This window comes from Melampsora larici-populina (assembly GCF_000204055.1).
Source record: "Melampsora larici-populina 98AG31 unplaced genomic scaffold MELLAscaffold_26, whole genome shotgun sequence".
In the NCBI taxonomy this organism is placed as follows: Eukaryota; Fungi; Basidiomycota; class Pucciniomycetes; order Pucciniales; family Melampsoraceae; genus Melampsora; species Melampsora laricis-populina.
The window spans coordinates 127,889-150,596 of NW_006768790.1; the positions used below are offsets into that span (position 1 = coordinate 127,889).

General features: G+C 42.6%; 4 protein-coding genes across 4 annotated transcripts; 3 read left to right on the top strand and 1 right to left on the bottom strand.

The window, feature by feature from the left end:
- Positions 1 to 501, bottom strand: MELLADRAFT_56506 (uncharacterized protein; the record flags this gene model as incomplete). Its single annotated transcript, XM_007411747.1, has 1 exon — positions 1 to 501. One exon carries the CDS (start codon positions 430 to 432, stop codon positions 220 to 222), a length of 213 nt encoding a protein of 70 aa, XP_007411809.1.
- Positions 502 to 9,619: 9,118 nt separating this feature from the next.
- Positions 9,620 to 12,430, top strand: MELLADRAFT_88334 (family 31 glycoside hydrolase; the record flags this gene model as incomplete). The annotated part of the gene is made up of 8 exons (XM_007411605.1): positions 9,620 to 10,388; positions 10,451 to 11,166; positions 11,231 to 11,468; positions 11,530 to 11,540; positions 11,622 to 11,723; positions 11,791 to 11,989; positions 12,071 to 12,314; positions 12,382 to 12,430. The coding sequence occupies 8 exons, from the start codon at positions 9,620 to 9,622 to the stop codon at positions 12,428 to 12,430; spliced, it is 2,328 nt and encodes a 775-aa protein (XP_007411667.1).
- Positions 12,431 to 13,284: 854 nt separating this feature from the next.
- On the top strand, positions 13,285 to 15,417 carry MELLADRAFT_48943 (uncharacterized protein; the record flags this gene model as incomplete). The annotated part of the gene is made up of 8 exons (XM_007411606.1): positions 13,285 to 13,815; positions 13,885 to 13,909; positions 13,991 to 14,182; positions 14,285 to 14,588; positions 14,669 to 14,740; positions 14,798 to 14,885; positions 14,965 to 14,988; positions 15,053 to 15,417. The coding sequence occupies 8 exons, from the start codon at positions 13,285 to 13,287 to the stop codon at positions 15,227 to 15,229; spliced, it is 1,413 nt and encodes a 470-aa protein (XP_007411668.1).
- A 1,941-nt stretch (positions 15,418 to 17,358) lies between these two features.
- On the top strand, positions 17,359 to 20,380 carry MELLADRAFT_37139 (uncharacterized protein; the record flags this gene model as incomplete). Its single annotated transcript, XM_007411607.1, has 16 exons — positions 17,359 to 17,624; positions 17,694 to 17,727; positions 17,819 to 17,849; positions 17,921 to 17,974; positions 18,058 to 18,073; positions 18,136 to 18,235; positions 18,322 to 18,375; positions 18,511 to 18,586; positions 18,657 to 18,687; positions 18,758 to 18,832; positions 18,905 to 19,024; positions 19,114 to 19,316; positions 19,416 to 19,639; positions 19,715 to 19,875; positions 19,997 to 20,062; positions 20,152 to 20,380. The coding sequence occupies 16 exons, from the start codon at positions 17,359 to 17,361 to the stop codon at positions 20,378 to 20,380; spliced, it is 1,740 nt and encodes a 579-aa protein (XP_007411669.1).
- Positions 20,381 to 22,708: the final 2,328 nt, after the last annotated feature.

Here is a 22,708-nt window from a genome sequence, read left to right on the forward strand (position 1 = left end):
AATATTTAAATTAGCAGTTATATTTTTAGCAGTTGCAACAAATGATAATAGTATCATACATGTATTTATATGTATAATTGAACCTATTAATTATATATATATAATGACTTGTACAACGCTTTTGCAATGAGAAGTGAGCTTAATAATGTAAAATGAAAATACAAAAAAAATAAACAAAGATAATCTGATAAAGTTTTGATGATAAAGCTTGAAATACTGTTACTTGTCCTGATAAAATTCGGATAACCCAGCTTCATTTATCAACCATTCCCACTGAAACTTCTTAGCCATGTGACAGAAGAAAGAGGCTGTGTCATCGTCCTTCAATTTATTTGCTACTTGAATGATATGTTCTGCCTTGAGTTCTTTCTGGCATCCACGGTTGAAGATGTCCATAGCCTCTTTTCGTTTTGGGTGTTGTTCTAACTTCATCCTAGCTATCTTAATTCGATCGTTCTCACCTTGCTCATCTAATTCAACAGCTCGATCGATTGCTTGGGAGATGAGTTTAGGTCCAGTGGTGCGAGATCGTTTTTTGGTTGATGTCGATGCGTCTCTGTCGACCGGAACCCTCTTGCTACGTACAAATTTCAACTCAGGAGTCTCCTCCTCCTCCTCTGCAAGTTGGCGCTGAGCAGCTTTTAGATGCCTTGCAAAAGGGTGATTCTATATTTGAAATCAAAAACCAGTTAGTACATTTTTTTAAATTACTTTGATTATATATAATGATGAGATCATACTTTTTTAACAACAGATTTACCCTTTTGTGATTGTGGGGGAGGATCGGCCTCACTACTAGCCCCATCATCCTTATCTCCAACGTCTTCATTGATAACAGGCGTCTCCTTGGTCTCGGTCTCCATACTGTCACTGCTTCGATCGGTAGCCGCCATCTTGATCGACTCGGAAGGTGATGCGATGGAGTCTGTTATGTTGAATGGACAGATGTCAAATTTGCATCCATCCTACTGAGTCAAAAGAAAAAAAAGAAATACCTTCTTCATCATCTCCGTCTTCTTCATCAGCCGCTGGTGGTTGTTTCTTTTTTTTGCTCTGAGTTCCTAATCCGTCGTTACCATTAGCTCGTAAGTGTTTCGGGGGCATGATCCTTGTGACAGCGTTATAAGCCAGAAAGCCGTTGTTCTTGATAGGCACGGCATCCTTATTCCCATACTATAACAACCATAACAGATGGGATGAAAACATCAATGACAATGAATGATTTATTATATAGAAGATGAAACGATGAAAGGATGAAATTCGAAAAAAAACAACTTAAGACTTTAATCCATTCCTCCCACCAATCTTTATCAGCATGCACTATACCGGTCGTGGTATCGGTCCCAGGACCTCCGGTAACACCAATTATCTTATCAAACGCCCGGTAAGTCCTCTTAAGCTGGGTTGTTGATGGAAAGAAAGTCGGTAGAAACAAATCAGGATCCATTTAGAAGAAAGAAAAAGGAGGAGAATACATGAAAGAATGAGATACATACGGTTTGAATATGGTTCTTTAAACGAGTCAATGACTCGTTAGTCTTCCATCGCTTGTTGTAAGCTTCGAGGACTTTCTTCCACGCCGCCGACTTGAGTCCTCCATCGTTTCCACCTCCAAGATCGACTTGATGACAGTACTCATCAATCAACCAAACAGTGCACTTATGAACCCAATTTCCACCACTGACTACAACTTCATCATCATCATCATCATCAGCATCTTGCTTCTCTTCAACTCCTTCTTTGATTTGATTTAATTTGTTCTTTTCATTTAATTTATTCTTATCTTTCACTATCTCTTTGATTTCATTTAATTGATTATTATCATTTGATTTCTTTTTATTTGTTGATTTGATTGCTTTCGGTTTAATTTGTTTGACTGCCAAAGCTGGTGTTGTTGTTTTTTTTGACTTTGTTTTTATCGGAACGATGTTGGTTGATGTTGATGGTTGATCAGTACCACTGGTGTTTGAGTCGTTATCGGACATGGCGGAGGTGGCTGGATGGGTGAGATGATTAATCGGTGAGATGAAAAAGATAGGACTGTTGATTGATGGTGAGAGGGTTGACAAAGTCGAAGAAGCTGAGCGGCTTTGGGGTATGGTTTTGGAGGTGAGGTGATGGGTTTGGATAGGTCTATGACCATCCGTACAGTGAAGAGGGACTTGTTAAAATTTTTGAACAAGTCAGAATGCGATATTAGGGGAAAAATCGAAAAAAATTCGGTATTACCGAATTGTAAAAATCGAGGTAAAAATTGATTTTTATAAGCATTCTGTACATTACAGAATGCTTGTAAATAACAAATCGAACGCTTTTTACAGAAAGCGATTTCTGTAATGTGTAAAATGTGATTTTCGACCAGAATGCGCTTAAGTGAACGCGCTCTTAGGCCGCGTTCACTTAAGCACTTTTTTGTGGAAAATCACATTCTTGAGTGTTGAGAAATCACATTCTGTGAAATGTGTTTGATTCCTTAATTGAAAGCATCCTGGAAATTACAGAATGCTTATAAAAAGACTTTTTTCATTGCTTTCCAAGAATGCGCTTGTAGCAAATTCTTCTTGATCAAAATCACATCCTGTGATTTCTATTCTTTTCCTTTTGTCACATCCTTTTTCCCAAGTTTTGAAAAAGTCACCATTCACCGTACAGAACCTGTCAAACCTGGCCAACTTACCATTCACCATCCCACACACCCCCCAAAGCCATCTTCCACATACTCTCACCACCATCACTACCCTTCTCATCTCATTGTGAATTGACTCATTGACTCCACTCAATCAACTTGACTTTTTGAATTTCCCTCCTCCAGACCCACCCTGAACAACACCTCAATCAATTTCAACTTGAACAAACTGCAATTTTCTCTGCACCATTTCTGAGTTGCTTGTGTTGATTTAATTGCATCTATTAAATTATATTTTTCTATCTCTTTTCAGATTGGTGCTCATTAATATGAACTTGCTTTTTTTATTTGAACGTCTGTTTTTTTGATAACTCTCAACAACTTTTACTTCCAGTGCCACCCATCTCTCTTGCCTGTCATCATCTTCATCTCATTCTTGTCAATCAAAATCAGTCTTTACCAATGTTGCCGTTCTGATGTTAGATTAAATTGTGTTACTATAGGATACTTTTCTATACCAAGTGGCTTATTGATGCAAGGGTCATCTCTTGAAAGGATTTAGAGTGGTTTCTTCATTGTGTTCTTTCTTTGACTTGAAAATGAGACAAGTTTGAATGTGAGTAGTTTATGAAGCAAGGGATCAAAAAACTAAGATCAAGGTGGTAGATGGGATCATAGAAAAGTGATCATACAATCACTTTGCTTTTCCATGATCCTCTCCTTGATGATTGAACAAGCAAACACTTTCTTGCTTCTTTTTTCACAAATTCTCACAAGATGTGAAATTTGAGATTTCAAAAAAACAGTTTTCTACATGTAGAGAAGCTCTCAAGCAAAATGTGATTTCTTGAAATCTGGCTTAAGTGAACACCACCTTACTGTCAGCCTATAGAGTAAGAAAACTCACGCCTTAAGAGCATCCGCTATGGTTCAGTAAATTTTTCAGTAAATTTTATAGTACAGATTTTGCAGTACAGTAAATTAGGTGCTGGAACGTGGAAATCCACTATTGTTTTTGGTAAGTGCTATTCTATACAGTAGATACTGTACAGAAATGACTGTGTCCCACTATTGTGCATTCTGTAAAAGAAACGGCAAACATGAACGCTCAAGTTTTGACTTTTGGTCATTGCTCAACTTGGGTTGACACCCCAACTTGAGAACAAACAGTTTGAACAGTATCATTGTAACAAGCAATCCAAAAAAAATCATTTGGAGAATGATCAATTTGGGAACAATTGATTTAAAAAACAAAAAGATTTGAAAACAATTGGTTGTAAGACGATTGATCTGAAAACAAACAATTTGAAAGAATTAAAACAAACAATTTGAAAACAGGCAGACTTCATAAAGCTGGTGAGCAGTACCAAGATGTGATAGGTATGCAAGTTGAGAGTAAGAATGTGAAGTTTAGTGTGTACATATGCGGATCAAGAGCAGAAAAAGGGAAGTGTAGTTGGACCTAGTTGGACTTTGAATTTTGGGAGTGCTGCGGCTCGGTAGAAGTCCATTGCTTTTGCAGATACCAATTTGGTAGAGGTCCAGTAAATTCACTGGACTCCTACCAATTTTCGAGTGATTCTGTTGGTACAGATCTGTACTTTGGACACAATTGGGGATTTTGAGGCTTGGTACGGTAAATTTCAGTAAAATTTACCGTACCAAGGCCATTCACCAAGACAATAGTGGATGCTCTAAGCAGACATAATATTAAAAATATTAAAACATAAAAAAATTCAAAAGTCACAACTGATTTACAAGAAAATCCTTACAACTCACACTCACGTCTCAACAGCAACAAAAACAATAAACAAAGGCCATTGCTATTTGCAGGCCACAAATAATCCATGTAGTCCCTGCCAAAACAACGCCTAAATGGGTGTTTCGCACAGAAAAGCACCTACATTTAGGATGTAGGCGCTGGAAACCATCAAAAATGACGCCTACATGTCAAAATCCCCATGTGGGTGTCTTTCGGTTATGCCTACTTTTGAATTTGACGTGTAGGCATAATTTTTGAGCGCCTACGTCTTGAAACCGGAATGTGGGTTTGATATTCAAGTGCCTACATTGAAAATACCACATGTAGGTGCTCAAGAAAAGCACCTACATCTGAAAAAAGTAATGTAGGCGTAAAATTTGAGCGCCTACATGTGTATTGAGGCATGGGATGACACCTACATGTGTATTGAGGCATGGGATGACACCTACACGTGTGTGCGTGGAACTTTGGTCCAACTGCTTGTCAATTTCAACTTCTATAGAGGACCCTTTGCTCTTTTTCCCCCTTTTCAAGATCTATAACACAGATTTTACTTGTATGAGACAAAAATTGCTCGTCATGTTCTACAAAACAGATGTGAGATAAAGTTATCATCCAGATCATAACTTTTGAAATCAATTTATATTGAATACCACCCACCTTGATCTCCTAATCAATGACACTGCAAATATAATGTGTTTTTCCAAGGTGAAAAATGATCACATTTATTTCACAAAATGATTAAAAATGCATCAATTCTGCATTATTAATCATTTTGTGCATTAAACTCAATCATTTTTCCCCTTGGAAAATTACATTATTTTTGCAGTGTGACCAACCCTCAAAGTGATAAGTACAAGTGTTTTGCCTCATCAGCCACCCACTTACGCCCAAATACGCGGGCATTGGGTCGGAGCCAATGAACAATCAATTTGCGCATTGGATCTTCAATACACTTGAAAGGTAAAGCTTGAGATACTTGCCAAACGGCGAGGCATTGGTTGAGAGTCCTGATGGAAAAAGTAGGCGCTGGGATGACAAAAGCAGAAAGTGAGCCTTGCTGGTTTTGCTGAAGACGCTGAGCACGCAGTTGTGAAACCGTGGGAGGAAGTTTGGCACAGGCCAACATTGCCTGCTGACAACAAAAACAGCCCACACTAGACTTACCAGGTGTGTTTCTGCCATCTGGGTCAGTCTTGAGGTTCAATTGTGAACTTCCGCTGATCCAAACTATCTTGCTGCACCAGATACAAGTGTAGGAGAGAGGTGGTCCTTCAGGTGGCTACAAACAATTTGAATGTCAGCTATGTTTCATACGATTGAAAGAAAGAAAAATATTGGAAGAGAACAAAATAGGATAGAAGATGGGAAACAAACAGAAGAAATTCATGTGATAGGGGAGATTGAACTATACACACATCTGGTTTGCCATGTTGATTCACTCCAAGTTTGGGTCTGCCAAAAAAATCATATGGGATGACATATTCTTTCTCAGCTGGTTGATTACGTTTTGGTTTTTGAATATGTTGATTGTCTTTGTCTGAATCCTGTGCTAGGTCCACTATGGGTGGTGCCAAAGGGTCCTACAGGGTTTCAATAATAAAAAACAATCATTACAATCAATTTGGACAACCAATGATCTGGATGAAATGACCTACATACTCTTTCAACCGACGTTTGACTGGTCTGAGCCCTTGGTCGGCGCGGTCGGCTGGTTGTATTCAAGTTACTTATCTCGCAATCTGAGACCAAGGCAGAGCGTCTTCAGTTTCAAGGTTGGTAGGTGCCGGTGGCCTAAATCGGGAAAGAACAAGATTGATGAAGTCATCAGAATCATAAATTCATGAACTTGAAACTAAATGAATGAATTACTTGTGAGCTGGTGGGAGCCCTTGACTGGCGCGGTGGACCCAAATTAACAACCGAGGTGCCTATCCCGCAATCTGTGACCAAGACAGAGTGTTCTCCGTTTTGGGTTTGGTTTGAGGTTCCAGTGCCCTATGGGATGATACACAATAAACAACATAAGTAAGAGAAATGATCAGTTATTGATTGATTGAGAGTTTGAAAAGATAAACTGACCTGGAATGATGGAACCAAGCAACTAGCTGGTAACCCAATATCTAGACCTCAGGCTCCAGGTAGTGAGGAGCTTTCACAACACCAATGAATGTGTTTGTCTCTCACATCCCTACCTAGTCCTAAGTCAAGATAGCCATGGCAAGAATCAGAAGGTGGAACAACCATACCAGGCTCTCATATAGCTGGTGTGACAATGCAAGACAAGCAACAAGGTGGTGCGACAGTGACATCATTGGTTTTGTAGCCAGGCAAGACAAATGAAGTGAGGGTAGATTGCTTGTTAGCCATGATCAGATGTGGAATTAAGAGTTGAGTGAGGTTTATTGGATTCAAGTTGGACTTGATGGTTATCAAGTAAGACAAAGGTAAATAGACAATCAGATCAACAATTATCAATGATTAAGAACATACCTTTATACCAAAAAGATTTGTTTGGTCCACGGTGGCAAGGGTACGAATTGATGGTTGGTATACAGTAATATTGAGATGCTTGGACATGGAAACTCCATGGCTTGAGATCTCTGGTGATAAATTAGATTGGTGTCGTTCAAAAGAGGTTCCTTCAAATAGGCATGGATGAAAAATAAAAACGTAAACAATCTAAAGCTTGAGTGGTGGCTTGCTGGATTGATGGTTTGCATGTGGTGAATGGGGCAGATTGTAGGTTAGTGTGGGGAAATTTGGGGCTGACTTTATCAGTGGAAAGCGCACCAGCCAAATTTGGGGCACCCCGGGTCTGAGCTTCTTGGGCAGCGGAGCGGCTGCGCTTTGCGCTGCCTCCCGCTTCTGTCTGTGCTACAAGCCAGATTTGGCAGCAGTAAAAACAGTGATTGAAAATTAGATGTACAATCACAAACCAAACTGGGAAAGTACCAAAAGCAACCTGACACCGCGGGAATCAATGGGTTCAAAACCCAATTGGAGAAAGTTGCAGTGACAGGGTCCGCAACTTGCTCCAATCGCTAATTGTGTTTGCAATGCGTTTGCAATTGTTTTGTTGTACATCATCAATACCGTCATGGTTGTGAGCTATCAGGCTTTGTGCCGTGTTCCAACCTTGTTCAATTTACCCCTTTGTAAAATATTAGAGCCTTGTTTTAAGATCAGACACGGCAAGTGTTGTCTCTTTTGAAAAGGTGACAAAACTTCTCAGGAGTACTAACCAAAAATAAGTACCCTTTACAGGGAGTATGTACCGGGGTCCTAAGCAAATCATTTCTTTTAAAACAATGTTAAATCACACCGGATACATCCTCTGGCACAATGTATCAAGACCATTTGGAAGTGCTATCACATGCCTAGCTGCTACTAGCTTTGAATGTGTTCTCTCGAGGGTGTACAGCAAACCAATTGCAAACGCAATTAGCAATTGGAGAAAGTTGCAGACCCTGTCACCGCAACTTTCTCCAATTGGGTTTCAGACTGATTGATTCCCGCGGTGTGATGTCAGGTGGACCGGAACAGAAGGGGAATGTTTGGTACTTATACAAGTTGCTTGCATATCTTTATATTTAGATGTTTTTGCTGGGTATGTTCTTATAAGGTGAGTATGTTCTTGACATATAAAAACAACATTGTTGAAGCAGATGGTGAAATCACACAATGGTTACAAATCTTTCAAACCCTAGTGTACTGACAGTACTGACCTATACAGAGTCAGTGTACAGCCAGTACAGCTAGTTTCTGTTCTGCAACCACAGGCCATGCAAATCAAGTTGTGTTTTTCCCTGTGCACATGTCCAAATCCCTGCAAAACCTTCCTTTTCTCCTCAGAAGCATGGGACGGGCCACCAGATTCCTTGACATGTTTCATCAGAAGCATTCTCGTCAAAAATTTCTAAAACCAAAACCCAACCAATTTTGTCAGAAGCATCTGAGTTTTGAAAGGTCAAAACCTGACATTTTTTGTCAGACAGGCTAGTAGCTTTCCACGGTCCTCCTGTGATACCCATTTTTCTGTTGATTGGATGGCGTTTTCAAAAAGCCAGCTATATATGATTGATTCCGCTGCCATATTGGCTCCATGATTGATTCATTGTGGTGAGCTAAGTGGTAGGTCACCAGTAGGAAGTGTGCGGTCCATAGAGGAGTATATGCTTGTATGTTGGTGGGATATATCATTATTCCCTTGGTGCTAGAAGATAGAAAGGCCACAAAGGCTGGTAGTTTACTATATTTGTGATTTGATCAATAGCCTTCTTCAGCTGTTCCTTGCTTGAAGTTAAGGAATTGATAGTTTTGGAAGAATTACTCTTCTTGGTTAGTCCTTTCGTTGCAGCAATATCCACCTTGAGGATGTAGTTGCCCATAAATTAGCAAATGTCTCCACCATTGTGTAGATTGTTGCAATCAGCTTGTCAAGATCTTCAATGCATCCATCAGCTGATTCAGCTTGCTTTGCTCCAATATTTGCTCAACAAAGGGATGAAAGGTACTTGTAGTAGTTCCAGCACAAATAAGCACTACGAGCTCCTGGAGATAGAGGTGAAATATTGGGAAGTTCAGAAGAGCAAAGCGGCTGCTTGGCATCAGATCCCGTACAATAGATGCAACATTTTGCAACATCCTCGGCAGTCGAAACATGAAAGTAGATTAACATTTGCAAATGGATGGATGGAATGCACGCATCCTTCAATCAATGAAAGGCAATTTTGTGATGGAACACTACGCCTAGATCCAAAAGGCGTAAGTTGTGTTTCTAGGGAGAAGTATCGGGGAGGGCTAACTTAACACGAGTCCTCCGCAGGTCCCATGACCACCACCAGGAATTGTACTGACATGGACCGTGACGATACATCAGACGAAGCGCTGTGAGTTTTGAAGTCAGTGGAATACTTTGAGTGGTGATGAATGATGATAATTAGATATGTAGCTGGCCAACTTAAGGTCTCTAGGTCTTGTGGTTGTACTATGTATATGTAGGTGCAAGTGATCACACATCGAAAGGTTCAAAGCAAACTTATTCTCACGACTTACTACTGGCATTGAACTTTTCGTTTGCGGTCGCTCTACCCAGGTGAGTGATTGGATAATATGATGAATGCTTTTCTAAGATCACTGACTCGATCTCATTTCCTTCTGATAGCTTGGGCAGATTGATTTACTTATGAAGATAGCCTCCCACGAGTGCATAAGTCGGATTTATCAGCATGATCACCCTTTCAAAACATCCAATTCTCCTTGTAGTCACTTACTTGTGCTCGATTATCCTCCCAGCTCTCTCCGTGAGGCGCGGCGATTTCAAAACATGCGATCAAGCAAGCTTCTGTAAACGGAACCGGGCCCGAGCCACTCGAGCTCAATCTGCCGAATTTTCTCCTTCATGGCGATCACCTTATAGGATTGCAGAGCCACCAGTTTGGATGGCTGAAGAACGGACCCTGCGTGCTCTCTTGACCAATGAACTATATCCTCATATTAGTTTTGCACTCAATGCCAGCTTTGTGAGCGACAGCGAAGGCACGATGAGGATCAAAGTCGATCAAGTTGGGGGTTTACGTCAACGATACAACGAAGCTGATCGTTGGACTTTACTTCGACAACCTTCCCTGACGAATCAAGATGACTTGAAAATAAATATCGAAACCGAACAAACAGTGGTAGACTGGGGTCAGAGTTTAGAACACGATCATCTCTACCGGTTCTCGTTAAGCTACCACCCGCTTCTCGTCACGCTCTATAAAGATGGTGTACCTCACATTGTGCTCAATGAACGAGGGCTGTTCAACATGGAGCACTTTCGTGAGAAGTCAGCGGGTCAAGATCCTGCCGCACTTCAGGACGGCTTGAATATCCACGAATCCAGCGATGGTAAAGTTGCTCCTCCCATCGACCTCATTCATCCCGGTTTCAAAGATGTGGATGAAGAGGGGATGTGGGACGAGAACTTCGGAGGGCGGACTGACAGCAAACCCAAAGGTTAGTAAGGTCCAAGGCCTATACATCAACCCAGCTAACGTGGTCAGTTTAAATTACTATAGGCCCGGAATCCCTCAGTCTGGATATAACTTTCCCTGGCTATCAACATGTTTATGGTATTCCAGAACATGCTTCCCCACTCTCTCTGAAAACTACGCGCGGAACCGATTCGGCAAATAAGGAGGCCTACACCGATCCATATCGTCTATGGAACTTGGACGTTTTCGAATACGAAGCCGATTCTGAAATGGCTCTCTATGGCGCGATCCCTTTCATGAAAGCTCACCGAGCTGGATCGACTGTCGGAGTTTTTTGGCTCAATGCGGCTGAAACCTGGATTGATGTCGAAAAAATACCAACAAAAGCTGAAGTTATGAGAACATGGAAGCAAGGCAAAGCTCAGAAGAAAGCTGGTATCGATCAAGGTCCCAATGCTATCACCACCACCACACATTGGATGAGCGAAAGTGGGATTCTGGACCTCTTTCTTTTCTTGGGTCCCAGCTCGAGAGATATCTTCTCTTCGTTTGGTTCACTGGTCGGCACCACCCTCATGCCACCTTACTTTTCGATAGCCCACCACCAATGTCGATGGAATTACGTCAGTCAAGAGGATCTATTGGATGTGATCAGTAATTTCGATAAGCATGATATACCCTTGGATGTCATATGGCTCGATATCGAATACGCTGAGGAACACAAGTACTTTGTCTGGGACAAGAAAGCGTTCCCAGACCCTTTGAAGATGATCGCAACTCTAGAAGCAACTGGTCGCAAGGTTAGTGAGGCTTTAACCTCAAGTATCACAGCTGACCTGCTGACCATAGATGTATGTTGACCAGCTCGTTACAATCGTCGATCCGCATCTCAAACGGTCTTCAGATTACTATGTCTACAAGGAAGCTGTCGAACACGACGTTCTTGTGAAGCTTCCAGATGGATCCGAATACGAAGGTTGGTGTTGGACCGGATCGTCAAGTTGGACTGATTACTTCAACCCCAAGACATGGGACTGGTGGGCTGGTTTATTCAAATTCAATAAGTACAGAGAGAGTACTGTTAATGTCCATAACTGGCTAGGTATGTTGTGTCTCTCATCTCTATAGGCTCAGGAGGACTGATGTATTGTTTCTACTATTAGATATGAACGAGGTTTGTACTTCATGAGCTTCGATCAGTGGCGTGCATATCGAAAATATCGAGCTTACATTTGCTTGAACCCCGCATGAAAAGCCTTCCGTCTTCAACGCACCTGAGATCACCCTACCTCGTGACAACATCCACTTCGGGGGTTGGGAACATCGGGATGTTCATAACCTGAATGGGATGTTGACTGTACGTGTCGGCCCCTGATGTGAGATGTGTTGGCGGCAAATCTCATACGTGTTTTACCTCTCCATAGCACAATCAATCTAACCGCGGATTGCAAGAAAGGACGTCACCGCCAATGCGTGGCTTCGTCTTGTCCCGGTCCTATTTTGCCGGTAGTCAGCGTTACGGTGCGATATGGCAAGGTGACAACATGGGTACCTGGGATCACCTCAAAGTCTCGATACCTATGCTGCTGAGCAACGCAATCGCTGGGATGGCTTTTAATGGAGGTGTGTCCGTCTATTCACCTGATCTCGCCTCTCGTGGAACCCGTTTGCAATTAAATTATTGATCATCATTCCGTAAATCAGCCGACGTTGGAGGCTTTTTCGGTAACCCTTCAAACGAGATGTTAGTCAGATGGTATCAGGCAGGAGCTTTCTTCCCGTTCTTCCGGGCGCACGCTCACATCGACACAAAACGAAGGGAGCCATATCTTTTCGATGAGCCATTCCGCGGTTACATGGTTGGTATGATCAAACTTAGATATACACTGTTACCAGTGTGGTACACGTCGTTCTTTGAAAACACTTTCACAGGTGTTCCTATGACTGTGTTAGTGCTTTTGACGTCAAATTTCATGGATCCGTAGAACCCTTTGGGCTAATTTCTGGACTTTCAGCCCACAATACGTGATGTTCCCAGATGATGAAGGGTGGATTTGCGATTGATGATCAGTTCTATGTTGGCTCCTCCCGGTTAATTGTGAAGCCTCTTACGGTAGAAGGCCCAGACCGAAACGGATGTTTATCTTGCGGATGCTCAGGTATAGTGATAATCACTAGTGAAAGTATCAAGCTTCATCAAGCTGATGTCATTCTACCTCGCAGCCATATTATAATTATTTCACTTACGACCTCTTCTGGTCGAGGCCCTCTTCTGGCAGAGAATCAAGTTTCCAGCGCCTCTTGATACTTTGCCGCTCTTTTTGCGTGGTGGTCATATTTTGACCAGACGTGATTTGATCCGAAGGGCAGCGCCAATGATGAAAAAAGATCCCATCACATTAATCGTTGCACTTGATAAAGACGGAGGTGCTCGTGGTACACTTTACCTGGATGATGGCGAGAGCTTCGATCATGAACGAGGTCAATTTATCTATCGCTATTTTGCAGCAGAAAAACTCGAATCAAAGACTTGGAAATTGTTCTCTGGCGACGCGGTTGGTACGGCCGCTCGCGATGCTCATCCTAACTTATCAAGCGCCTTGGCAGCTTTCAGTCCCGATAATGCCTGGTCCAAGAAAACTAGCGACATCCATATTCAAAAGGTTATCATTTTGGGTTTACCAGCAAAGCCTACATGTGTCAAAGCTTCGGGTGCCGCCGAAGGACTTTTCTTTGAGTACTCTTCAGGTTTAGCATCATCCATAAACTCCCCCAAGGGGACTGGGTTAGGCAAACGTGCAAGTGTATTAACAATTTACAACGCTGCTGTTCCCGTCAACGCGGACTGGTCCATCGTGGTCGACTCCCAAGGGACTGGATCTTGCGAGACAACGAGGGGTGTCATAAGCGTCGATCCAATGGTATCTCTTCAATCCTCCGAATGCCCAAAAGGATACTTTCAATGTCCAAATCAAGGACATATCCCAGCTTGCGTTCGGATATCTAGAGTAAATGATGGAATATGCGAACCTGAATGCTGTGATGGATCTGATGAAGCCGATAATCATGACGTCCAGTGCCCCAATCGCTGTGCTGCTGTAAGTTCTGAGTACACGAAGAAGTTTGATAGTCTGGTTAGGAAATTTAAAGCAGGAAATGGTGAACGGAAGAATTACATTCTCTTTGGGCAAAGAGAAAAGATTCGACTCCAAGAGCTTGTAAAATCGCTTGATGTCGAGTTGATCAGCTTAAAAGCAAAGGAACAAGACGCAAAAGCGGAAAAGGAAAGAGTCGAGCGAATTTCAGAAACTGAGGTAAACAAGCTGAAAGCGACTGAGCTCTATCGCAAAATGGTTGAGTATCAAAGTGCAATCAAAGGGCTAAAAGAGCAAAATGAAAAACTCAAGAAGGACCTCGATCAGCTCGATCACATTTTATCGGATTTGAAAGTAAGTGACTCGAGGTATTCCTTCAATATTCATACCGGTGACGGAACCTTCCATCTTGCTCGTCCCTAGGGAGGTTACAATCCAAATTACCAAGGTATATAGCTTTTCCCTCATCCTCCCAAATGACAGGAAACACCTTCTGATCGACGTGATATTGCACTCTTACGTTGAATAGACATGGCGGTGAAAGGTGCTGTGAAGGGTTACGAAGAGTGGAAAGTCACACCTGCGTCAAGCGGAGAGCCAGCACCTGAATTGGAGCAGAGTCAACTGAATAATATGGCAAACCAGGATGTGGTGGCTCTCATTACTAGCGCTCGAAACGAGTTGGGATTTGATCATAGCCATCTGGACTCCACATCTATCTGTGAGTGACTCAAATCCGCTTATAGACGGAACGGCCACTTGGCGCTCTTCTTCTCTCCAACAATTGCTGAATGGCGAAGACATTGATCACCGATTTTTCTAGTAGTCAACATGGAAGAATACTTGCCTGATTCACTCAAGCCTAGTTACGATAAGTTGCGCAAGTTTTTGGTCGATGCCATGAGTAAAGTCGGGATATTTCCCCATGGGTCATCTTCACAGGATAATGGCGAAGTTATCAGACCCGACGTAGCCAAAGCGAGGTCATTACATCAGGCCGCCGAATCTGCGGTCACGAACGCTCAAAAACAAATTGAAGAATCCAAGCAAAGTCTGATGAAAGACTGGGGTGCTGACTGGCAGTTCAAAAAATTAGATCAGACCTGTTTAGAGTACCCTTACGGAGAGTGCGTCATCCATAGACAGTACGATATCTTTGGCGATTGGCGTGACTGATTTTTGCCTTGACTTTCCTGTGGTTGTCTAGTTATGTTTATGAACTCTGCTTCTTCGGAAGCGCATATCAAAAAAATACTGGAGGTGGTAAAACGCTCCTCGGGTTCGTCATCAACTCATCCTGAGATCATACAATGATGCTTACAGCTTGGATCCACAGGAACTTTGTGAGTTGGAACACGGACGCGGCCAAAGGCTCCGATGAGTATTACGGCAAGCAAATGTACCTCAACGGGGCAAAGTGCTGGGTAAGGCGTCTACTGATTCACTATCTGAGCAAAATTTAGTGTTTGAGAGTCTGACACAATCGTAACTCTTGCCACGCAGAACGGACCTGAACGAAGTGTTAAAGTAAGTTCTTGACAAATATAGACAACATTCCAAATAGTTGATCAAAGATGTTTTTGTTCAATAGGTCGATCTCAAATGTGGAACGAAGAACCTATTTTACTCGGTCATGGAACCTGAGAAATGCGAGTATTGGTTCAAGATAGCTTCGCCAGCGGCCTGTCACGATGGGATTGATCCAAATACATCTGCTCAGGATGGCAAGCTAAATGACGATTGGATTGTAATGAGAGACGAGCTTTAGGGTGAAGAGGCCGCTAGAGTTTCGTCAAAACATAGAAGATATGTTTCAACTTCAGTGGTACATGTGTGATGTTTCATAGTCACTCTCTCATGTCGTTACTCGCACCTTTTTACTAAGCATTTACGGTAGACACAGCTATCTGACTGCGTATCAAATCATGAAAAGAAACCGGAGCACATAGATCAGTCATATTAGATCGAAGAGCATGGAAATCTGCTGCTTCAGGCGCGAATCTTCTCCCTGGGTTGAGTTATGAATTATACTGAAGAGCCACTTGTTGCCAATGGTCATGGAAGCTAGTTGAAGCTTACTGGGCCTGCTATGGATAGACGTGATGATGGCCTCGTAGCTATGCCATGAAGAACTCAAGAAAGCTTTTCTTGAAGATCACCGAAAAGTGATTTAATATGACCGAGCTGTTGTGCACTTGTGTGGGCTGGACCCAAAGTCAACATACAGGGTGCTTAGTCTGTGGATTCGTGGTTCGTTTTACAGTCAATCCAGAGTGAAGCTTAAAGGATCCAAGATTAATGTAGTTGATCTGTCAGAAGGCAAATTGCAGGCCTAACAAAAGTCTGTTTTATCTTCACATTGGGCCGGGTTCAGTCCTAGGAAGATTTCTGGGGAGGGTCACAGAGGGCAGAAGCCCTTGAAGAGGGTGTATGCGTGTTCATCTCAGCTAAACCAAGTCTTGCAAAGTCATGTTGCAGATGTGGCCATCTGAGGGGACACATGCGACTCATTTTGCCGAGGGGGTGAGAAGCTGTGCAAAGTAAGTTCCACTACACTTGCATTCAATGCAACCATGTTCGATTACAGCATATTTCGCTCATTGCAGCATCAATAGGAGCTTGACACACTTTGGCGCAACTCGATTTCATTGCCAGCTGCTAGGTCACTGATAAGCTTGATTGCCAACTACAGCTGTGACGCATCCCAAGTACATATCTCCTCGATCTTCAACTGCGATCCTCAATTTGGGGTCTGCCGGAGACGTGCTATTCAAAGATAGTCGTCATGTTAATCGCGTTGACGCAGTAAATCATGAAAACTGCGATACCACTGATAACGGTTATACGATGGAAACCATCCTTCGAACTCGATCTTGACGTCACACACTCAATGCACGAAATAGTTGAGCTGCCCAGCCTTCATGCTACAGCTGATGATTCCACACCGTCAAGTGAGCGATACAACTTCGAGCGTTGTGAGCTTGGACTTTCTGATCAAGAATTGGAGCTCAATAGGATGACCGGGTCAAGATTTGTTTGAAGACTGAGTTGGTCTTGTTTCAGAGACCAGTACAGAAACCTTGTTCACCTACTTGCTCGGCTGCTCTTTTGATTCGTTTGTAGCACTCCCCCCCACTCGAACACATCCAACATACCCCTGGGTTGTACCGATGTCCTGACAAATCCTGATATAGGGACCTCCGCACGTAAAGCGTAGGAGTCTCGTCGGCTGTGCCGTGACCTACAGTAATCGTCAGACTGACATCGTGGAGTGTCTATCTGAGGCTATCTCAGTATGCGGACAATTGTTGAAGACTTGGAGGCTTTGCCGAAATCCGAATAGACTAACTTGTGCTAGCTGGTGCCCCCGTAAGCAGACATACGGAAGCTGCAGTGTAGCTCAATTGAGCGCTCAGCGCGCATCTATACTATAAGCTTATCTGCCCAAACCTGTTTCGAAATCCCTTATCTATCTATCGATCGATTATTGCCTTTCTGCTGTAACGAACACGGGAAGGCTCGCTATCATCGGATGTGGTCACGTAAATTGTTTACTCCGATTGTCTAATGCGGCGTTCCACCTTTCCAGCGACACGTCTGAACGAAGTCCACATGAACTAATATCCTCTTGGAGGCATTCATCCGAAAAAAGCCTTGACTGTTATCGATGTACAGCTAGAATCGCAAAACAGCTCCTCACAATTGGACTTCATGCTTGTGTGATGAGATTATATATTGAAGCTCGTCTCCTTGCAACCGAGCACCGAACCCCACTTTTCATTCCTTTCGAATTACCTTCCTTTCTTTCTTGCTCCCCAGTTTGATTGTGCCAGTCGTACATACCTTCCGATCACTCTGTGTTCAGTGAACGAGTCTTCCCATCAGTTCTTAAGCATCATGACCATTTACCGAGGCAAACCCGGTGCAGAATTCAAGGAGAAGAATGACGGAATCTACGAAACAAAAGAATCAGCCTCTTGCCCTAACTTGCCGCCTGCTGAAAATGTGGTGTCTGGGGACGGTTCTGTTCGTCGTGGACTCGAGCAGAGACACATCTCCATGATCGCTATTGGTGGTACCATCGGCACGGGGCTCTTTTTGGGTATGGGAGAGGCGCTTCATAAAGGTGGGCCCGTAGGTCTGGTACTTGGGTACATTGTAATGTAAGCATCACTCTGATATATTCCCCGTGTATGTGGTTATCATTAATTCGAATTCTTCAAATGCTTCAGGGGCTTTGTAGTTTATTCTATGACGGTTGCATTGGTATGATTTGCCCATTTTCACGCAAATAAACAACGATTCGATTCTCACCGCCCCGTGGTCCTTATGATCCCTTTGAATTGATGTGCTCCAGGGAGAAATGGTCACAATGTTTCCGATCTCAGGTAGGCTCGAGTATTAGGAACCATGTGTGGGCGAGTTAACTAACCAAGACTTTGAATCCCGGCAACTTAAGGATCATTCACACATTATCCTTGCCGGTTTGTCGACCCTGCTTTGGGTTTTGCTGGTGAGCTGAGCCAAAATCCCCTCATCGATCAAAAAATATGATGAAGCTGAGGCAGAATTCCTACAATGCCTACCTTTTCTCAGTCGGATGGAACTACTGGTGAGTCTATCCTGATTCAGTCCAACATCTTTGCATCTCCTGATAGGCGATTGTTTGTGCAGGTATTCGATGACGATTGCTGTGCCCAGTGAAATTATTGCGGCTGCGATAGTGATGAACTATTGGCATATTCCAGTCCATACTGTTGTATGGTTGATATTTGTGAATCTCATGACTCATTTCGCACTCTTTTACCCGCATGAGGCGTACCTTGGCTGATGATCCTTCCAAATTGGACGTCTGGATAGTTTACTGTTACGTGCTGTGGTCTCAACTTCTTCGGAGTCAAGTGGTATGGAGAGGTCAGTTTAAATAGACTACTCAGATTGATAAGATCTATCTGTGTCTAACTTCTTATTTGCCATGCTTTAGTCGGAATTTGCCTGCGGTCAGTATCCTCAATCTTATCATGAAGTATCGCAACGACTCATACGAAGTCGATGCGTTTCATAGCCGCTCTGAAGGTGACAGCTGTCGTGGTCCTGATCATTGTCGGAATTGTGATTGACCTGGGTATGCTCATCTAACTATCATAATACGCCACCTTTTCTCACTGACTTATAGATATCTCCTCCTGATGCAGGTGGTGCTGGTCAGGATAGGATAGGATTCAGGTTGGTGGAATCATGTGAATTGACCGAAGAGGTACTTTTACCATTCTTACATTCGGATGTACTTGCAAAGAAATTTCATTACCCCTGGACCATTCAGACAGCTGAATGGTATACCAGGACCGGGTGGTCGTTTCTTAGCATTCTGGTACGTCAACATCTCATCCAAATCATTTGGGGTCGCGGTTCTCTCACCTGGACTTCATGGCACCATTCACAGGACCGTATTCATCCAAGCGAGTTACTCATTCTTAGGGACTGAGATGGTTGCAATCACTGCTGGGGAAGCAGCAAACCCAAGGAAGACTGTTCCTAAGGCCGTGACGCGTGTATTCTACCGGTACGTTGCAATGGAAGACAGCCATTAGTCCTCTTTACATAGGCAAATATCCTGACACTCGTTGCGCTTTCATCTTGGTACTGCAACAGTATTCTCGTGTTCTACATTGGTAGCACAACAATCGTTGGTCTACTAGTTCCATCCAACCACCCGGATCTATTGGGTGGCACAGGCGATGCGACCTCTTCACCCTTTGTCATTGCAATCAAAGGAGCTGGTATCCGTGTACTTCCCGATCTTATCAACGTTGTCATACTTGTGTCGGCATTCTCCACAGGAAGTTCGAAGCTATGTACGTATATTCACTTTTCTTTCTTACGGGGTACAACCTTCATTTGACCCCTCGCAAGCATAACTTGGATTGACCCTGGTTCCATCATCTCTCACTTAGATGGAGGCAGTCGTGTTTTGTTTGGCTTGGCAAAGGATGGAATGGCACCCCGGATCTTTGGGCGATGCACGAAGGCTGGATTACCAATTTGGGCGCTTGTTGCCACTTGCTCAGTCTCACTTCTCTCGTTCATGAGTCTTGATCAGAAGTCTAGCGTAGTCTTCAATTGGTTCCAGAACCTTTCCGCCATGACCGGTCTTCTCACGTGGTGGAGTGTACTGGTGGTACGTCATCTATTTCGAGAGACCGGCAAAAGTAGCCTTATTTACGAGTCTTGCGCTCTTACTTAAACCTCCCAGTCGTATCTTTTCTTTTACAATGGACTCAAAAATCAAGGCTTTAATCGAAACGACCTACATTACAAGGCACCTTTTCAACCATATATGTCTTACTTTGGCTTGATCATGATCTCATTGATCATTCTCTTGTGTGGATTTGATATCTTCTTACATGGAAACTGGTCAGTCTTGAGAAACTTTCATCTGATCTATAAATCCTTATAATGTCACAACGGAAAAACTTGAAAGTTGACACAGCCTTTCTTCACATTCACTCCGCGTCTCTACATTTGGTTTGAATAGGTCTCTATCAGAGTTTCTTGCGGATTACCTCACTCTTCCTATCTTCGTAGCCTTTTTCCTCTACTGGTAAGTATTCATACCAAGACTCCTTTCATCACATGCTTTGCCAGAGTATATCGCACAAGCAGCTCATTACATCTACTCTTTCTCTCCAGGAAAATTGCAAAACGCACAAAGAGGATCAAATCTAGGGAGATTGACTTTGTGACTGGCACTAGAGAGCTTGACGAGATGGATGCGGAAGAAAGATTAAAAGCTTTTGTTCCTGTAACCAAGTGGGATAAGTTTATAGATTGGGTAAGTCAACATTTTGAAATCTTTTTCATCATCTTAAATGACTTACATAGTCGTATTGACTCATTTTTCTCCTTTTGCCTCGGATGAATAAATTCCGACTTGTAAAAAATAGCTTCTTTGAACTGGCGTCCCGTAACTATTTTCTTTTGAGCAGAGAATCTCAATAAGAGACTTTTTAGCTTTTGCATTATATATGTTATATGTAACATCAACCTCATTCCTTACAATATATATTCCTCTCTAAATGATGTCCTCTATATCTGTGATTATCTTTTTTTCTGATATAATTTTGGTCATCTTGGTCAGTATTTATCTGCATATTCCATTGTGGTTTCTGGGCATTTAGTTTTTAGCTACGCATACAAAGTCTTTTCAGTCAGATGTCTGTTTAATTTTATTAGCTCAGTTGATAAGTCTTGAAAGCACTTCTTTGAACATGAGATCAGTCAATGGCAAAATTGGTCATACAAGTTAAGGAATAGCTGCCAAAGTGCCACCAATGGCCTAAAATTAACTAGAATTTATTGAGCTTGTCACACTTACGGACAGAATGGAGAATATGTATGACTGCATTTGTAATAAATTCATACCCAGATTCAAGGCTGCTAATTATTCAGTAATGCCCAGATCAAGTCAGATGAAGACTATGAAAATTACACCTTTTCATATCTTATCCCAAGTGTTAGTTTTACAATGTGATTGGGCTCTGATATACTGCAAAGGGTAGACTGTGAACCACATCATGTCAAGGTTTTTGTATTCAAAGTTGAACTTGATTGGAAATTCATGAGCTATCAGCCAACGGATTTGTGACTAGTGATTGATTGAGGGGAGGTAAAGAAAGACCTGTTCAATGGTACCAGCAGGTGGAAAAGTGTGGGAGAGTTGTTTAACAGACCCTTGAGCTTTGTCTGCAAGCTTGGGTATCTTGACTACAATGTGACTGTGATCAATTCAGGGGTCTGGTTGGTACAACAAGGTTTTCAAAGTTTTGACAGTGGAGAATTAGAGCTTAGAAGTGTGGTTACTTTGAGATATGGCAAAGCACCTGTGCTGCTAGAGTAAAAACAACCCTTCCATGCAAAATGCAGTATTTATAGAGGGAGACTCATGTTTTCATGAACCTGCACTGTCTGACGACCTGGCACTTGTGATGTTAAGTTTCCCCGGATAAATATGTCCCTCGAGCATCATGTGATACCTTGCCAGATGTGTTGGTTAGGAACTCAATTTCAATGCATAATATATGACCTCATTAGATCATCATACTTCAGACAAGTGGATAGCTGATAATCCCCCAAACAGCTTCATGGACACATTCCGGCCTGTATGATTCATTGCATTCCGCTCACAGGTGGACTTACATAGTTCTTTCAACTGGGTCTTGTGCCAAGTAGCAGGATCTCTTGGTCAGAACATTTCACACTGATAGAGTACATACTTTTTCACAATACCTCTCAGTATTCATTGTTATTGAATGATTTCGATCTCCACTTCAAGTCCTTCACGTGATCAGTGTAGCAGTTGTAGAAGTAGATGGAGCTAGGATTAAGTGTGTGCTGCGTGTAAAGATGGTAGGGAATTGTGTCAAGGGGGTAGTTAGGAAGTGTGAGAAGTGCATCCAAATCGGGAAGGTATCATGGGTGTGTGTGTTGGAAAGTGATGAATGAGGTTAACATTACTTCCCTTTTGAGAGTAGCCTGTTCCTTTTTAGTTTCTATCTTTTATGAATGTGTTTGAACCCCGTTGTCAGAATTTTTCACTTGTGTTCGATTTGTCTTATATTCCCGCTGCCTCTCGAGCTCTCTCTTCCTTCCTTACCGTTAGGAATTGAAAGCTCAAGAGTAAGTCGCGGTGTTCCTCTATAATCACTCTATTAGCTGTTTTCCTGGATAGTACTCATCAAATCTCTCTTTCTCGATATCTCGAATAGTTCCGTTTTTCTTTTCTCCTGCATCACTGCAGGTAAGGCGTTGATTCATCCGCCACTGTCCCTTTTCACTATTCGAGTTATCACATAGAGCTCATACCTTACACCTGTCTGTCCAGGTAATTAGTACTTCATATTGTTTTCAGTAGTTTTTCTATTTTTGCTTTGCCTGACCGTTAGGAATTGAAAGCTCAAGATTCCGTTTTTCTTTTCTCCTGCATCACTGCAGGTAAGGCGTTGATTCATCCGCCACTGTCCCTTTTCACTATTCGAGTTATCACATAGAGCTCATACCTTACACCTGTCTGTCCAGGTAAGGCGTTGATTCATCCGCCACTGTCCCTTTTCACTATTCGAGTTATCACATAGAGCTCATACCTTACACCTGTCTGTCCAGGTTTCATCATAGCTCTATTGCGTTGATTAGATCCCGCATTGAATTCTTTCATGGTAGCGAGAGTATAAAGATCCAAACTTTCACCTCG